This window comes from Clarias gariepinus, chromosome 22, assembly GCF_024256425.1.
Source record: "Clarias gariepinus isolate MV-2021 ecotype Netherlands chromosome 22, CGAR_prim_01v2, whole genome shotgun sequence".
Classification (NCBI taxonomy): domain Eukaryota; kingdom Metazoa; phylum Chordata; class Actinopteri; order Siluriformes; family Clariidae; genus Clarias; species Clarias gariepinus.
In genome coordinates, this window is record NC_071121.1 from 17,609,451 (window position 1) to 17,623,286 (window position 13,836).

A 13,836-nucleotide genomic window follows, 5' to 3' on the forward strand; every position below is an offset into this window, starting at 1 on the left:
ACAAACCTCCCAATAATAATATACATTTAAAAAAAAAAAAAAAAAAAACTAAAAACACACTGTTCCAAATTATTATGCACAACAGTGTGAAAAATTTTTTTATAGGTTGTAAAGAACTGAAAATAGGCTTTTGTTGAATTTGCAGCATTATGAGGTCATATTTACTGAAATTAAAAGCTATTTAAATTAAAAACACCCTAACAGGGCATGTTACATCTTAACATAGGACCCCTTCTTTAATGTCACCTTCATTCTCCTTGCATTCATTGAACTTGACAGTTTCTGCTTCAGGGATCCTAAAGGGGCCTACCAGCTCTCTCCCCATGATTCCGGCAAAAAACAAGACCCCACCAACTCCTTGTTGACATCGCAGCCTTGTTGGGACATGGTGGCCATCCACCAACCAGCAACTACTCTCTCCACCTGGACCATCCAGGGTTGCATGACACTCATCAGTAAACAAGACTAGTCTTCATGTATCTCAGCACAGGGATGAGGCCCACTGCAACCGTTTCTGCTTGTGAGCATTGGTTAAGGGTGGCCGAATAGTAGGTTAATGCACAACTGCAAGTCTCTGAGGGATCCTACACCTTGAGGTTCGCGGAACTCCAGAGGCACCAGCAGCTTCAAATACCTGTTTGCTGCTGTTTTAATTATCTTACTTGCAGCTGCTCTCTTAATCCGATGAATTTGTCTGGCAGAAACCTTCCTCATTCTGCCTTTATCTGCACGAACCCGTCTGTGCTCTGAATTAGCCACAAATGTCTTCACAGTACGATGAGTTTTCGTTAAATATCCAATGTTTTTATACCTTGTCCAAGGTATTGCACTATTTGACGCTTTTCGGCAGCAGAGAGATCCTTTTTCTTTCCCATATTGCTTGAAATCTGTGGCCTGCTTAATAATGTGGAACAACCTCTTTCAGTCGTTTACTCTGCCTTATCTGCCAAAGTAATTATCACAGGTGTCTGAGATTCATTTCAGTGATCCAAAGAGCTCTGAGACACAACACCATCTATGAGTTTAATTAAAAAAACAAGCACTTAATTTTTATGACACTTACATCCAATTTGCATAATAATTTGGAACATGGTGTAGTTTTATATACTCGGCAGTAAAAGCATTTTACTGCATATCGTACTGTACATGACTGTGTATGTGACAAATAAAAATTTAATTTGAAGCCAGCAAACATACAAACCCAAATACTGTCGCCGTGAGGCGCAGCGGTAAAATAATTATACCGCTTGAGTTCCATCTATATCCCATAGACTGTATATTGCACTTAGGTTGGGCGAGTTTGCTGGCCAATCAAGCATAACCAGGTATTAGTACCTTTGGCAGTGTGCACAGGTGCCATGTGCTGCTGGAAAATTAATCCTTTTTTTCATAAAGCAGAGGGAAGTATGAAGTGCTCTAAAATGTCCTGGTAGACGGCTACGCTGACCTTGGACCTGATAATATTCAAGATTCAAGATTCAAATAACTTTATTAATCCCAGAGGGAAATTGCTTATGCTCGGTTACAGGTGCTCACAGTTGTTAACTAAGAAAGGTAATAAAGAATAAAGGTAATAAATAATAATAATAATAATCTTAAAAAAAAAAAAAAAAAAAAAAAGTTCTAATAATATTAAATTTTATTTATATAGCGCTTTTAACAATGGACATTGTCTCAAAGCAGCTTCATAAAATGAAAATGAATAGGGAACCCATCCTCATTTGGGTGATAATGGATAGAAATTATATAACATCATGCGTGTTATGCAGCTGAAAGTTCAATATAACGTACAGATACGTCTGCATGTGGTGGATCTCGAAGCACCGACTCCAGCTGTAGTCCATTCCTTGTGAATCTCCCCCAAATTCTTGGATTGGCTTCGCTTCACAATCCTTTTAATGCTGTGGTTGTCCCTGCTGCTTGTGCACGTTTTTCTCCCACATTTTTTCTCTCCATTCAACTAAGTAACCATCTAGAGTGTGACACCATGAGTTTACAATATCCAAATAAACTTAAAATTAAATATTTAAATAACTTTTACAATATTTTATTTTTTTTTAAATACTGAATTTTCGGTTTTCATTAGCTGTAAACCATAATCAAAATAAAAATAAACAAAAACATTTGAAAGATATCAGTCTGTATGTAATAAATCAGTATTTAATTTTCACTTTTTAAATTGAATTACTGACATAAATGATGATAGTCTAATTTATTGAGATGCACATATATTGCCAAAAACACATCAGTTTTAAGATAAATACCATAGCCGCTTCCTTAAACAAATTAATATAATTCAAACTGTGGCAGAACATGACCCAGTCTGAGTCATCAAGACCATCAAAGCGGCCAGAAAATGGTCCTTACAGCACATGACCATTCTCTGAACTGCAAATTCTGGTTTAAGCCTTTATTTTTATTTCGACATGAGGAAGATGACAGCATGGTCGGATTTCCCAAACAGTGGATGAGAATGTGTCTTTTATCTGGTGGTCAATTACGTTTAGTTCACTTAAACATACCGACATATGTAGTATTTATGCCTAGAAAAAGAAAATCAACATTTTTTGAGAAAATTTGTAAGTTTCTTTATGATATATAATAAATATTAAGAATTATTAAACATTTAAGATTTGTTGAAACAATTAGGTAGGCTGAAACTTATCAGTAGATTTGTATTAGATTTAGACATGACACTATAAAGGGAGGAATGCTGGGGCTGGTAAATTTGAGTAGCAACCAGAATGTATAAGAAGATTTGTGCTAAAAAAAAAATAAATAAAAAAACGCCTATACAGTGGGGCAAAAAAGTATTTAGTCAGCCACCAGATAAGAGAGGCTTGTAATTTTCATCATTGGGTCAACTATGAGAGACAAAATAAGGGAAAAAAAATCCAGAAAATCACATTGTAGGATTTTTAAAAAATTTATTTGCAAATTATGGTGGACAATAAGTACAGTGGAACCTTGGATTACGGGCATCATTCGTTCCGGAAGCGGGCTTGTATTCCAAAACACTCATAAACAAAATTTAATTTTCCAATAAGAAATAATGGAAAGTCTAATTATTTGTTCCACAGCCCAAAAAAATAAATACATTAAAATAATTAGCACAAAATATAAAGTAAAAATAAAACATTTTTTTTCACATCGCTAAGCGTATACTAATGGAATCACTGCCGTAACATAAAACAAAAACAAATAAACCTGCACTTTACCTTTGAAAAGAATGGCAACAGAGCAGTGTTTCTGTGAAGAGTAGAGAGTGTGTTTGTGTGTGTGTGAAGCACTTCCTCTCTGCTTCACACAGGCGAGAGTGTGTGACCTGGCAGGGTGTCAAATTACACGCGCACACACAACAGAGAGGAAGATTGGATTTTTAACCTTCTAATGAGTCTTTCTTTTGTTTTACACACGCGACACCAAGGGAGACGATTACCAACAATTCCGCAGCACAAGAGAAAAACTGTTGGCGCAGTTGTGATCACATGACACTCTGTGTCAAAACAAGAAGTGCATGCGTGATACATGATACTCGGTACTCGTAAAACAAGACGTGCTCGTTTTTCAAAATGTCAAAATGTATTAAAAATCTTTGCTCGTCTAGCGGAACACATGCAAACCACGTTACTCACAATCCGAGGTTTTACTGTATTTGGTCAATAACAAAATTTCATCTTATTACTTTATATACCCTTTGTTGGCAATGACAGGTTACACGTTTTCTGTAAGTCTTCACAAAGTTTTTAACACATTTTGCTGGTATTTTAGCCCATTCCTCCATGCAGATCTCCTCTAGAGCAGAGTCTTGTCTTGCGGCTGTTGCTGGGCAACACAGACTTTCAACTCCCTCATAAGATTTTCTATGTGTTTGAGATCTGAAGACCGATCCAGGACCTTAAAATGCTTCTTACGAAGCCACTCCTTCATTGCCTGGGCGGTGTGTTTGGGATCATTGTCATTCTGAAGGACCCAGCCACGTTTCATCTTCAATGCCCTTGCTGATGGTAGGAGCTTTTCACTCAAAATCTTACGGGGTGAGATCTTGCGTTGAGCCCCAGATCGAGGGAGATTATCAGTGGTCTTGTATGTCTTTCCACTTTCTAAAAATTGTTCCCACAATTGATTTCTTTACACCAAGTTGCATACTTATTGCAGATTTAGTCTTCCCAGCCTGGTGCAGGTCTATAATTTTTTTTCTGGTGTTCTTTGACAGCTCTTTGGTCTTGGCCAAAGTAGAGTGTGACTCTTTGAGGTTGTGGACAGGTGTCTATTATACTAATAAGTTCAAACAGATGCCATTAATACAGGTAACAAGTGAAGGACAGAAGAGCCTCTTAAAGAAGTTACACGTCTGTATTGTTACACGTCTGTATCTTGCTAGTTTGTAGGTGACCAAAAACTTTGCCAAGGAATTTACCAATTGAATCATTAAAAATCCTACAATGTGATTTTTTTCCCTTATTTTGTCTCTCATAGTTAAGGTATACCTATGATAAAAATTACAGGCCTCTTTTATCTTTTAAGTGGGAAAACTTGCACAATTGATGGCCAACTAGTGGCATCTACTCCAAAAACAGAAAACAGAACAAACTAATGAGATTCATTAGCAACCAATCTATTGTGTGTGGGTGTAAGAGTATTTACATTGTCATTGTTAACCAGTTTAGCAATGGAAAAGTTAATATTTCCAAGTGGTCCTTCAGATGAAACATTAATAAACACATTTTGGATAGTTTTAAAACTTAGGTTAAAGTAAATTATGGAACCTTTAAGGAAAGGGAAAAAAAATACTTAAATGGCTGACTCAATCACTTACAGAAGACAAAAGTGAAGGGGAAAAATACACAAACAAGCAGCAACAACAAAAAAAAAGGCCTGCAGTAAAAGCAAGACAACAGCATTTGGTGATGGTTATGGGTTCCAGACTCCAGGCAGTTATTAAAGCAGGTGTGCAAGTATTATTAATTTTTTTTTATATTTATAATTATGGTACAATACTTGTCAAATACTTGTACTTTTATGTCTACAAAAACGTCTGTAAGACCTTTATATGTCTGTAATTTCTAATGGGTTAATGCAATATTTTTGTTCCCTTGAATTTAAAGCTGCAAGTCTACACTTTTTTATGCGTCACTGTTAAAATACTATGTAGTAGATCCATAGAGAATACCATACTGTATGTAGTAATGATGTGTGTAATGAACATGATGTGTTGCTACCCAATAATTTATGCTGTATATAGGCAACACTAAAAGCTTACAAATAGTAGATACATCATAATAACACATGACAATATCTTACTTTGTAAAAGGAGTCCATTGAAAGGAGCACAACCCAAGGAACATCCAAAGCTTCAATTATCTTCCTGGCTACCGTAGTTTTACCAGAAGCACTTCCTCCGCAAAGACCTGTGGGTAGATCCATGTGAAATGGATTCCAAGTTTTATCAAATTTGACCTCATGTATTCTGTTTAATGACCTTTCTTTTCACCGCTTAATAAACAAGTTTATATAATTTTATAGTTTTTCGATGTATTGTTTTATTTATAAATCTAGTTCTGCCACATCTTATAAAATTGTGTGCATTTAATCATGGTAAACAACAATTGTCTTTTTTTCTTCTCACCAATAACAAACGCATCTTTAGATTGGGTGCCATGTTCATTATACCAGGGTGGACGGCCTGCTGTGTAGATGGTTCTCTTGCTTGTGCGCAGCAGAGGAGGTTCTGATTTGCATTGGCTGGTGGTTCGTTTGCGTGGTGAAAGACCTGTATTGACAGATGGGAGAAGCCTGTCCAGAGATCCTTCACCTCCTCCACTGTAAAACCAAGAATAAAAAAAACTGTCACAACCACTTTCGGTTTCTTTCTCTTTATGAACTTTGAAAAGCTCGTCCCACTAAAGTAAACAGTTAAATGTAATACTTTGGTGAGATTCCCGTTAACTGGATAGGCAAAGCAAATAATAAAATGATGCATGGAAAAGATTAGGGCAAACTTAAAAGATTTAAGGTGGTACACAACTAGGATGGAGATCAATATCCACATATTGAAGAGCCTGTAAAAAGAGGTTTAAAATGCAAAAAAAAAGTAGTGGAGAGGCATGCACTGGGAGACAGGACGGGAAAAACCATGAACAGAGTTAAGGTAGGTTTAGGCAGGATTTTGTGTAGTTTGACTGTTAGTGGATGGGTGGCAGCAGCAGTTTTAGAATAAAGTGCAGGTATTTCATGTTTAGTTTATTGCTAATTATTATGTTTGCAAACAGGATGCAGGTAATGTATGTGATTAAATTGACAACATATACATGTTAGAAGGAATTTGATTAGATTCAACTTTGTCATTGTGCAAAGTACAGAGCCAATAAATGCAGTTAGCATCTACCCAGATGTGTATAAGTGGCATATTTACAATAAATAATGTATTATAACAAGCAGAAGATGCAGTAGGTAATAAGAATATCATGTATTTATAGTAATATGCAGTATACCTGTGCAACATTGTGCAGTGTATGTGCTTTAAAAATATGAATGTGCTTTACCATACATACTGTATACACACACAATCAAGCACAAGGATATTAATTAATATACCATGGTACTTAAACCAGGTATTAGTACTTTTGGCAGTGTAAGCAAATGACAAGTTCTGCTGAAAAATGAGGGAAGTCAGAGGGAAGCATGAAGTGCTCTAAAAATTCCTGGTAGTCTTCCTAGGACTTCCTGTACTGACCTTAGACCTGATAAATATACAAGCAGATGACATAGCTCCCCAGACCACTGACTGTGCAAACTTCACACTGGACCTCAAGGTTAGATTCTGTGCTTCTCCTTTTTTCCTTTACTCCGGGACCCTAATTTCCAAATTTAATGCAAAATTTACTTTAATCTGAAAGAGGACTTTGGCCCACTGAGCAACCCTCTTTTGGCCCACAGTCCGTTTTATTGCATTGCTGAAGTAATTTATGTAAGGTGGCCCCAAACAAAGTATTGAGTGCTGTACATATTCATACTTTTCAGTGTTACATTTTTAAATTATTATTATTATTATTATTTACTCTTAAGTAATATAAAAAATTTCTAAGATACTACATTTTGGGGTTTTTATTAGCTTTAAGTCATAATCATTAAAATAAAAGAAAGAAAAGAAACACAATATCTCAGTCTGTGTGTAATAAATCTATATATGAGTTTCACTTGTTGAATTAAATTACTGAAATAAATTAACTTTATGATGATATTGAAATTTATTGGGAAGCACATATTTTATATACTGTACAGTGGAACCTCGGATTGCGAGTAACCTGGTTTGCGAGCGAGAAATTAAATTTTGACTTGGAAAAATTAGCATGCCTTGATTTAACAGTCATCATCGAGTATCATGTGGCACGTCCAATGTTTATTATCTCCCTCTTGTGCTGCGGCATTGTGGGTAATCGTCTCCCCTGCTCGGTCTTGGTGCGTATCTCTAACTCATATAGTCAACATCCTAGCATGCATGTACTGTTTACTACTGTGACCGTGTGTGCGCGTAAAGCATCTTTTATTTTGAGTGTGTGTGTGTGTAAAAGTCGTCCTTTCAAGTGTCAGAGAGATTAGCGATCAATTTTTTTTCTTTGTCAGCCTGCACTGAGTCCTTTAGTGTGTGTGAGTGCGAGTTTCATTAGACAGTGTGCCCCTCCCCTCCTCCTCTCGCCTTCACACATACTCTAATAGAAACACTTTTCTGTCGCGATTCTTTTCAAAGGTAAAGTACAGGTTAATTTGTTTTATTTTTATTTTACAGCAGTGATTCCTTTAGTGTGCGTGCACTTGAGTGTCATTAGATGTTCCTTGTTAATTCTTCTGATAAAGCAGTGTCTCTGTTGTGTGTGTGTGTGTGTGTGTGTGTGTGAGAGTGAAAAAGTCCTCTCACACAGTAGCCCCCTCAAATAAAAGAGGAGAGCAAGGGCAAGTCTGTAAGATGAGAGAAGGGAGGAAGTCATTCCTCCTTTCATCTTTCTTTGGCTTCACACACGCAAATCTCGACACAAACGTAAACTGTCGAGATTTATTTATTTTAAAGGTAAAGTTAAGGTTGCAGGTTAATTTGTTTTTATTTCGTATTAAATATATAAAAATATTATTTTTTGGGGTTATTAAATAAATAGTCTGAGATTTCATTATTTCTGATTTCACCAGTGTGTTTTCTGCAAAATAATGTTTTTTGTTGAAATGCCTTAGTTATTTTGTGGAAAAGGTGTTCTGGTAGCATGGTATAGACAGGACAAAAACTCCTTTAACTGAGCAGTGAAGATGACATTATTTCAGAATTGTTCAATTGTTTGTATATATATATATATATATATATATATACACATATACACACACACACACACACACGCATACATTCCTGCACAAATCTAAAGAATGGAAGAAACATTCTGAGTATTCGCATTGGTGAATCATAACCAGGTTGTAAGACCTGCTTAAAAATGTCAAAAGAAGGCAATGGAGCAAGAGAACAAACAGAGATTGGCAATTTATTGAAAAGGGCATTTAACTCAAACAGGCTGTTCATCAGCCATTCAAAAGTTTAAGACCATAACCCTAAAATACCCACAAAAGAACTAAAAGTGTCAAAAAGGGACTCTTGTTAATAACTTTAAACACTGGCTTCGGCATGCCAGATGCAACTGTTTCTAGGAGGCTGGTGTAAACGTTGCTCTATGTGGTGAAGATGGCTCCATAAAGGGCATCCATAGTCTGGAACTGACGTCTGCTTTTGTAAACTTCCCTTGCCATCCATCCCCAAACACTGTCAAGGGGCTTTAAATCAGGGGAACACGCAGGAGTCCAGAAGTGCAGCGTTATTGTCCTTGAAGAAGTCCTTTGTCAGGGTGGCATTGTGAACTGCAGCATTGTCCTGTTTAAAGACACAGTCATTCCCATACAGACAAGGGCCCTCATTTAGGAGGGATGCCTGCTGCAACATGTCCACATAGCCAGCTGCCATTTAACGCCCCTAAACAACCTGAAGCTCCATATTCCCATTAAAGCAAAAAGCACCCCAGATCATGAGGTGTAACATCTTGTAATATTTTTGGGTTTCAGATATTCTGTAAAGCGCAACATGTTTTTAGATCTAAAATAGTGCTTGTGGAATTCAACAGTGTGAGACAAATTGTGGTCTTCGACAGAATAGTTTAAATAACAAACTACAATGGAACCTTGGATTACGAGCAAGTGGGTTTGTATTCCAAAATACTTGTAAACCAAATTTAATTTTCCCATAAGAAACAATAGAAACTCAAATTATTCGTTCTACAGCCCAAAAAAATAAAAATACATAAAAATAGTTAATACAAAATATAAATAAAAAATAAAACAAATTAAACTGCACTTTACCTTTAAAAAAAGTAAAAAATAAATCCCAACAGATAAGTGTCTTCCTCTGTCGTTAGTGATAACTTTATTTGTGATAGGTGTGTATTATTTAGCACTCTGACAAAGAAGATAGTATGGTTAGTGAAGCGCATTCAGACTTTCCCGTAGCGGAAAGTCTGGGTGCCACATGAGGAGATAGCCAGCCTCCGACTCTGGCATTAGAGTCCTTCCCAATGCTAAGGCCAGCTGGCCCTATCCCCCTAGCTCTACCAGAGAGGGGCCATTTGGCCCGGTTGTTTTTACCTAATATCCCTAATCACAAGTGAACAGTTGCCTTTGTTCTGTAAATGTGGCAATTACTTACTTAATTACTTACTTAAATGAATGGGAGTCAATTGTCGGTGATTAAGTTGTTAGTTTAAAACCAAGGGGCCATTTGGCCTACCTCTGGTAGGGCTGGAGGGGTCAGAAAAACCTGGTAGTTCTAGTCAGAGCACACCTCCTCTGCGCGTCATGTGTCCAACAGGTTTGCTCTCCTCAGTGATGCACCCGCTAAGAAACCTGAAAGAGCCCTGGTTATAGAAGACTATACTGAGGCATGTGAAGGGGCATATCTGGGGGAGTCATAAGATACGAGCACATCACCCCTATCTTATCCACACAGCATTGGCTCGCTGTGAAATTTAGCATCGATTTTAAAATACTACCTTTGACATATAAAGCATTAAATGGTCTCGCGCCGCAGTATCTGAGTAAACTGCTAGTGTCTTACGATTCGCCACGACTCCTTCGATCTCTTGTCAGTACCATGTATTAGGAAAACTATAGCAGGGACAGAGCTTTTTTTTTTTTACGAAGCCCCAAAGTTATGAAATAGTTTTTCAATTAATGTTCGGGACTCAGCGATTTAAGTCTAGGCAAAAAACCTATTTATTAAGCCAAGCATTTTTAAAAAACAGATTTACTTGTTTCTTTACTTAAGTAAAGCAACAGATCTGGGAGACTCATGGACGTAGAGTATTATGAAGAACTGAAATGTTTAGATGCTGTCTTCACCAATCTCATTGATCACTTAGGTTTGTAACAGAAGTTAGCAAGTTTTATGGGGAAGCAAGATTCAAATTCCATGCTGCATAAGTTTCAAAACAAGCTTTTTTGGCATAACCTAAAAAAAATAAAATAAACAGCACCAATATGCGTCTTGGCCATATACAGACGAGGAAGCTTTTCAGAAGGTGGACCGTGAGTTTACCTTTTCCTCAGAATGACACTGAGACTCAGACCACTAACAGTTGAATTACTGCAGCAAAGGAGTTACAATGAGTAAGTTTCCAAGTCTTAAATAATTCTTATCTTTTCTCGTTTTTGCCAGCTTATGCGAAACATTGCCTTTTAATGTCTCCTACATTGTTTATGTTACCATATAGATTACACTGTTTATCATGCCATGTAAGTCCTTTTAGCAGTTTCGTTTATCGTGTTATCAGCATGATCTTTTTTTTTTTCTTAAACAGTTGTGAAAATGATCGGCCACCAGTTCTAAATAAAGCAAAGGAAAACATGCAGAAAAGATACAGCCTCCTATGTCATGGAAAAAAACAGACTGATAATGGCATGGTTCCACAGAGTCTGCGATTTCTGCCAGCACAGGAACATGGAACATGACTGGGATCTGGATTCTGGCTGGGCGTCTTGTATTTTTAAAGTAGATGGATAAACGATAAGTATCTGACTGTTCTACCATCAAAGACATTTCCATATTCTGCACCTGTGACTGCTTACAACCAGCACATGGATTGTCATTGCTGGTCGCAGGATTTGTGTGCATGACAAAGCAGAGCATTGTAAGCAGCAAAAAACACTATGGAAATGCCAGGTATGTAATGTTCACCTATGTCATCAGTTAAACAGGAACTGCTTTCAAAAGTGGCACAGAAATGGGTGACTGTATAGAGTAGGCATTTACAAACCGTACACCTATTTCTTATCTTGCACTGTTTTACCTTATTTCAGTGACCTAACTTTCTGTTCTTTTAAATAACCACACAAGTTAGTTTCTCCAAAATACACATTTGTACAAACATGCTGCACATAGACATATTAATATAGACTTCAGCCACTTAAAAATGACGCAAGCAACTGAAAAATGCACAAATGTCTGGACATGTCAAAACTTCTCCAGAGCCTCCAAACACCCACAGACCCCAGAAGGTTATTAAATAGTAAAATGAAATCACTCTGCTATTTGGTATCATGGTTTGTACACTGAAAATGGACCTGAGAAAGCAAAGGCAATTGCTCTCGGAGGAGATCAGAAAAAAAAATTATCGACAAGCAGCTTTTAGGTAAAAGCTATATAACCATCTCAGTAAACGTTATTAACAGGTTTCAGATCTGTTTCAGAGCCAACTTCCCTGGAGCAAATCAAAAGGAAAATAAACAATGAGCTAAAGACTGCTATTAAAGCAACCTGGTCATTAACACCTCAGCAGTACCACAGGCACATAGTGCTCTACATGCCACTTTAATGCAGTAACTTCTGCTGAAGGAGCCCCAACCAAAGTATTGAGTGCATTATTATCAAAATTATATTTTACTTTACATGTAATAAATCAGAATATATGTTTCACTTTTTAAAATTAATTACACAACACAATATTTTATATAATTTTTTTCCCTATCAAATTGAAGCTGTTTACACAGTTCTTTCAAACAATCAGCTTTATTGTCATTGTTATAAATAACGGAGTATAAATAACCACGAGATATAATTTGAGCATCAACTTTCAGGCTTATGTAATAAAATGAGACCATAGAGTAGTAACCATAATGAATATGTAGGGGAAAAAAAGGCTATAAAGGGAGAGTAAAAAGTGTGTCTATTGTGTATGCTGCAGTCGAGTTCACAGTTACTTTAATAGTGATATGTGTTATGTAGGAATTGGTGGGGGCAGGGCCAGAGAGGGCTAAGTGCTCATTTAACAGTCCCACAGCCATAGGAAAAAGGTTTACTCCCAACTCTGTGAGATCTTGTTGCAATGTGCATGTAGAAATGCTTTCACTATTATACATACTGTAGCTGTAATTTATACTGTCGATTCATCAAATGATAAAATGATCTTTTGATGATGATGAAATGATCTTATGAACATTTTCTTCTGACCACATACCTGTATCGTCTTAACATTTGACAGTTCAGCACTATCACGAACACATTGTGTGCATGGGACAATATCACAAATTACATAAAAATCACAAAAAAGTGAAACTAAAATACAAAACTCCACAAAGATATCACAAAGTGTTCTACAAAATTGGCTTGTGGGAAAAATGGAACTCCTCAAGTAAAGACACATGAAGTCTCTTTTGGGTTTGGCCAGAAAGCACCTTGAACACTTTGAGAGCAAGTATAACACTTACTATTTTGTAAATGCTATATTGTCAGAAAAGATCAACATCGAACCCATTGTCTCAGCGTCATATTGTTACATATCTGCGTCCACCATCCAATTTGGTTGAAGTTGAGCAGTCCTGTAAGGAAGAGTGGGCAAATAATGCTAGGTCCAGGTGTGCAAAAGCAGTAGGGACGCATACAGACAAACTTAATGTTGCAATTTAAGAAAAAGGTTCCACAAAGTATTACCACAGGGACGATCATTTGCCAAATCAAGTCATTTTAGGCCTAGTCCACACTAGGTATAAACTGGTTTCCCCTTTCAGAGTATACCGCAGTGTGAAAGTTCACAATTTCAGCCAACATTGGTGAAATAAATACTACGGACTTGCTACCAAAACAGGAAACATTGCTACTTAAACAGCAACTAGCCACAAAGAAACTAAATCTTGCATAATAAAAAAATTATTTAACAACCGTTTTAACATTTGTAAGCCTTCAATCATCTTTGAATGAGCCTAAATTTAAATCATACAAATGTTTTTTTAATGTTTAAAATAAATTTCTATCCCTTGAACAATAACAGTTTCAAAATACTTTTGAGCCTCTGATACAGGGAATCAGAGAATATACACAGCTAAAATTACTATTCAATAAAAAAAAATGTTACTCATGTAAGCCAGTTGAACAGTTTTTGTGAAACAAATTTTGTCATTAAATTTAAGAAATTTGGCCTGTAGTACCTTGTCTTGAAATATTACTGAAACATATTTTGCAAACAGCATACTGTTGATCTTATTCCTATACAGTGAAATCTTCCTGCACTGCTGGCATTTTCTTAAAACCAAACCACAAGCATCATCTCTGTTCTAAAAGGGATTACAGCATCACCTACTGTATCTTTCCCAGCACTTTAGCCTTGTATTGGTGCAAAATATATAAAAAACATCAGGGACTAGCATCAGTAAATATTCTCACTTGCTAAACGGCCAACGGCAGTAGGGTTGTATATCGTTTGATACGGGTGACAAATCAATAGTTTTAAAACGGTACCGGTGCCTACACAATGCATA

The 13,836-nt window shown here is 36.6% G+C and overlaps 1 protein-coding gene across 10 annotated transcripts in view; it reads right to left on the reverse strand.

The window, feature by feature from the left end:
* The window catches only part of uckl1b (uridine-cytidine kinase 1-like 1b), a 74,045-nt gene that overhangs the window by 45,008 nt on the left and 15,201 nt on the right, over positions 1-13,836 (reverse strand). For all 10 annotated transcript variants that reach the window (XM_053482632.1, XM_053482639.1, XM_053482630.1 and 7 more), the window contains 2 exons: positions 5,630-5,823; positions 5,305-5,411 (listed from right to left, as the gene is read on the reverse strand). In XM_053482632.1, coding sequence (XP_053338607.1) covers positions 5,305-5,411; positions 5,630-5,823 — 301 coding nt within the window. The remainder of the gene's footprint in view (positions 1-5,304; positions 5,412-5,629; positions 5,824-13,836) is intronic.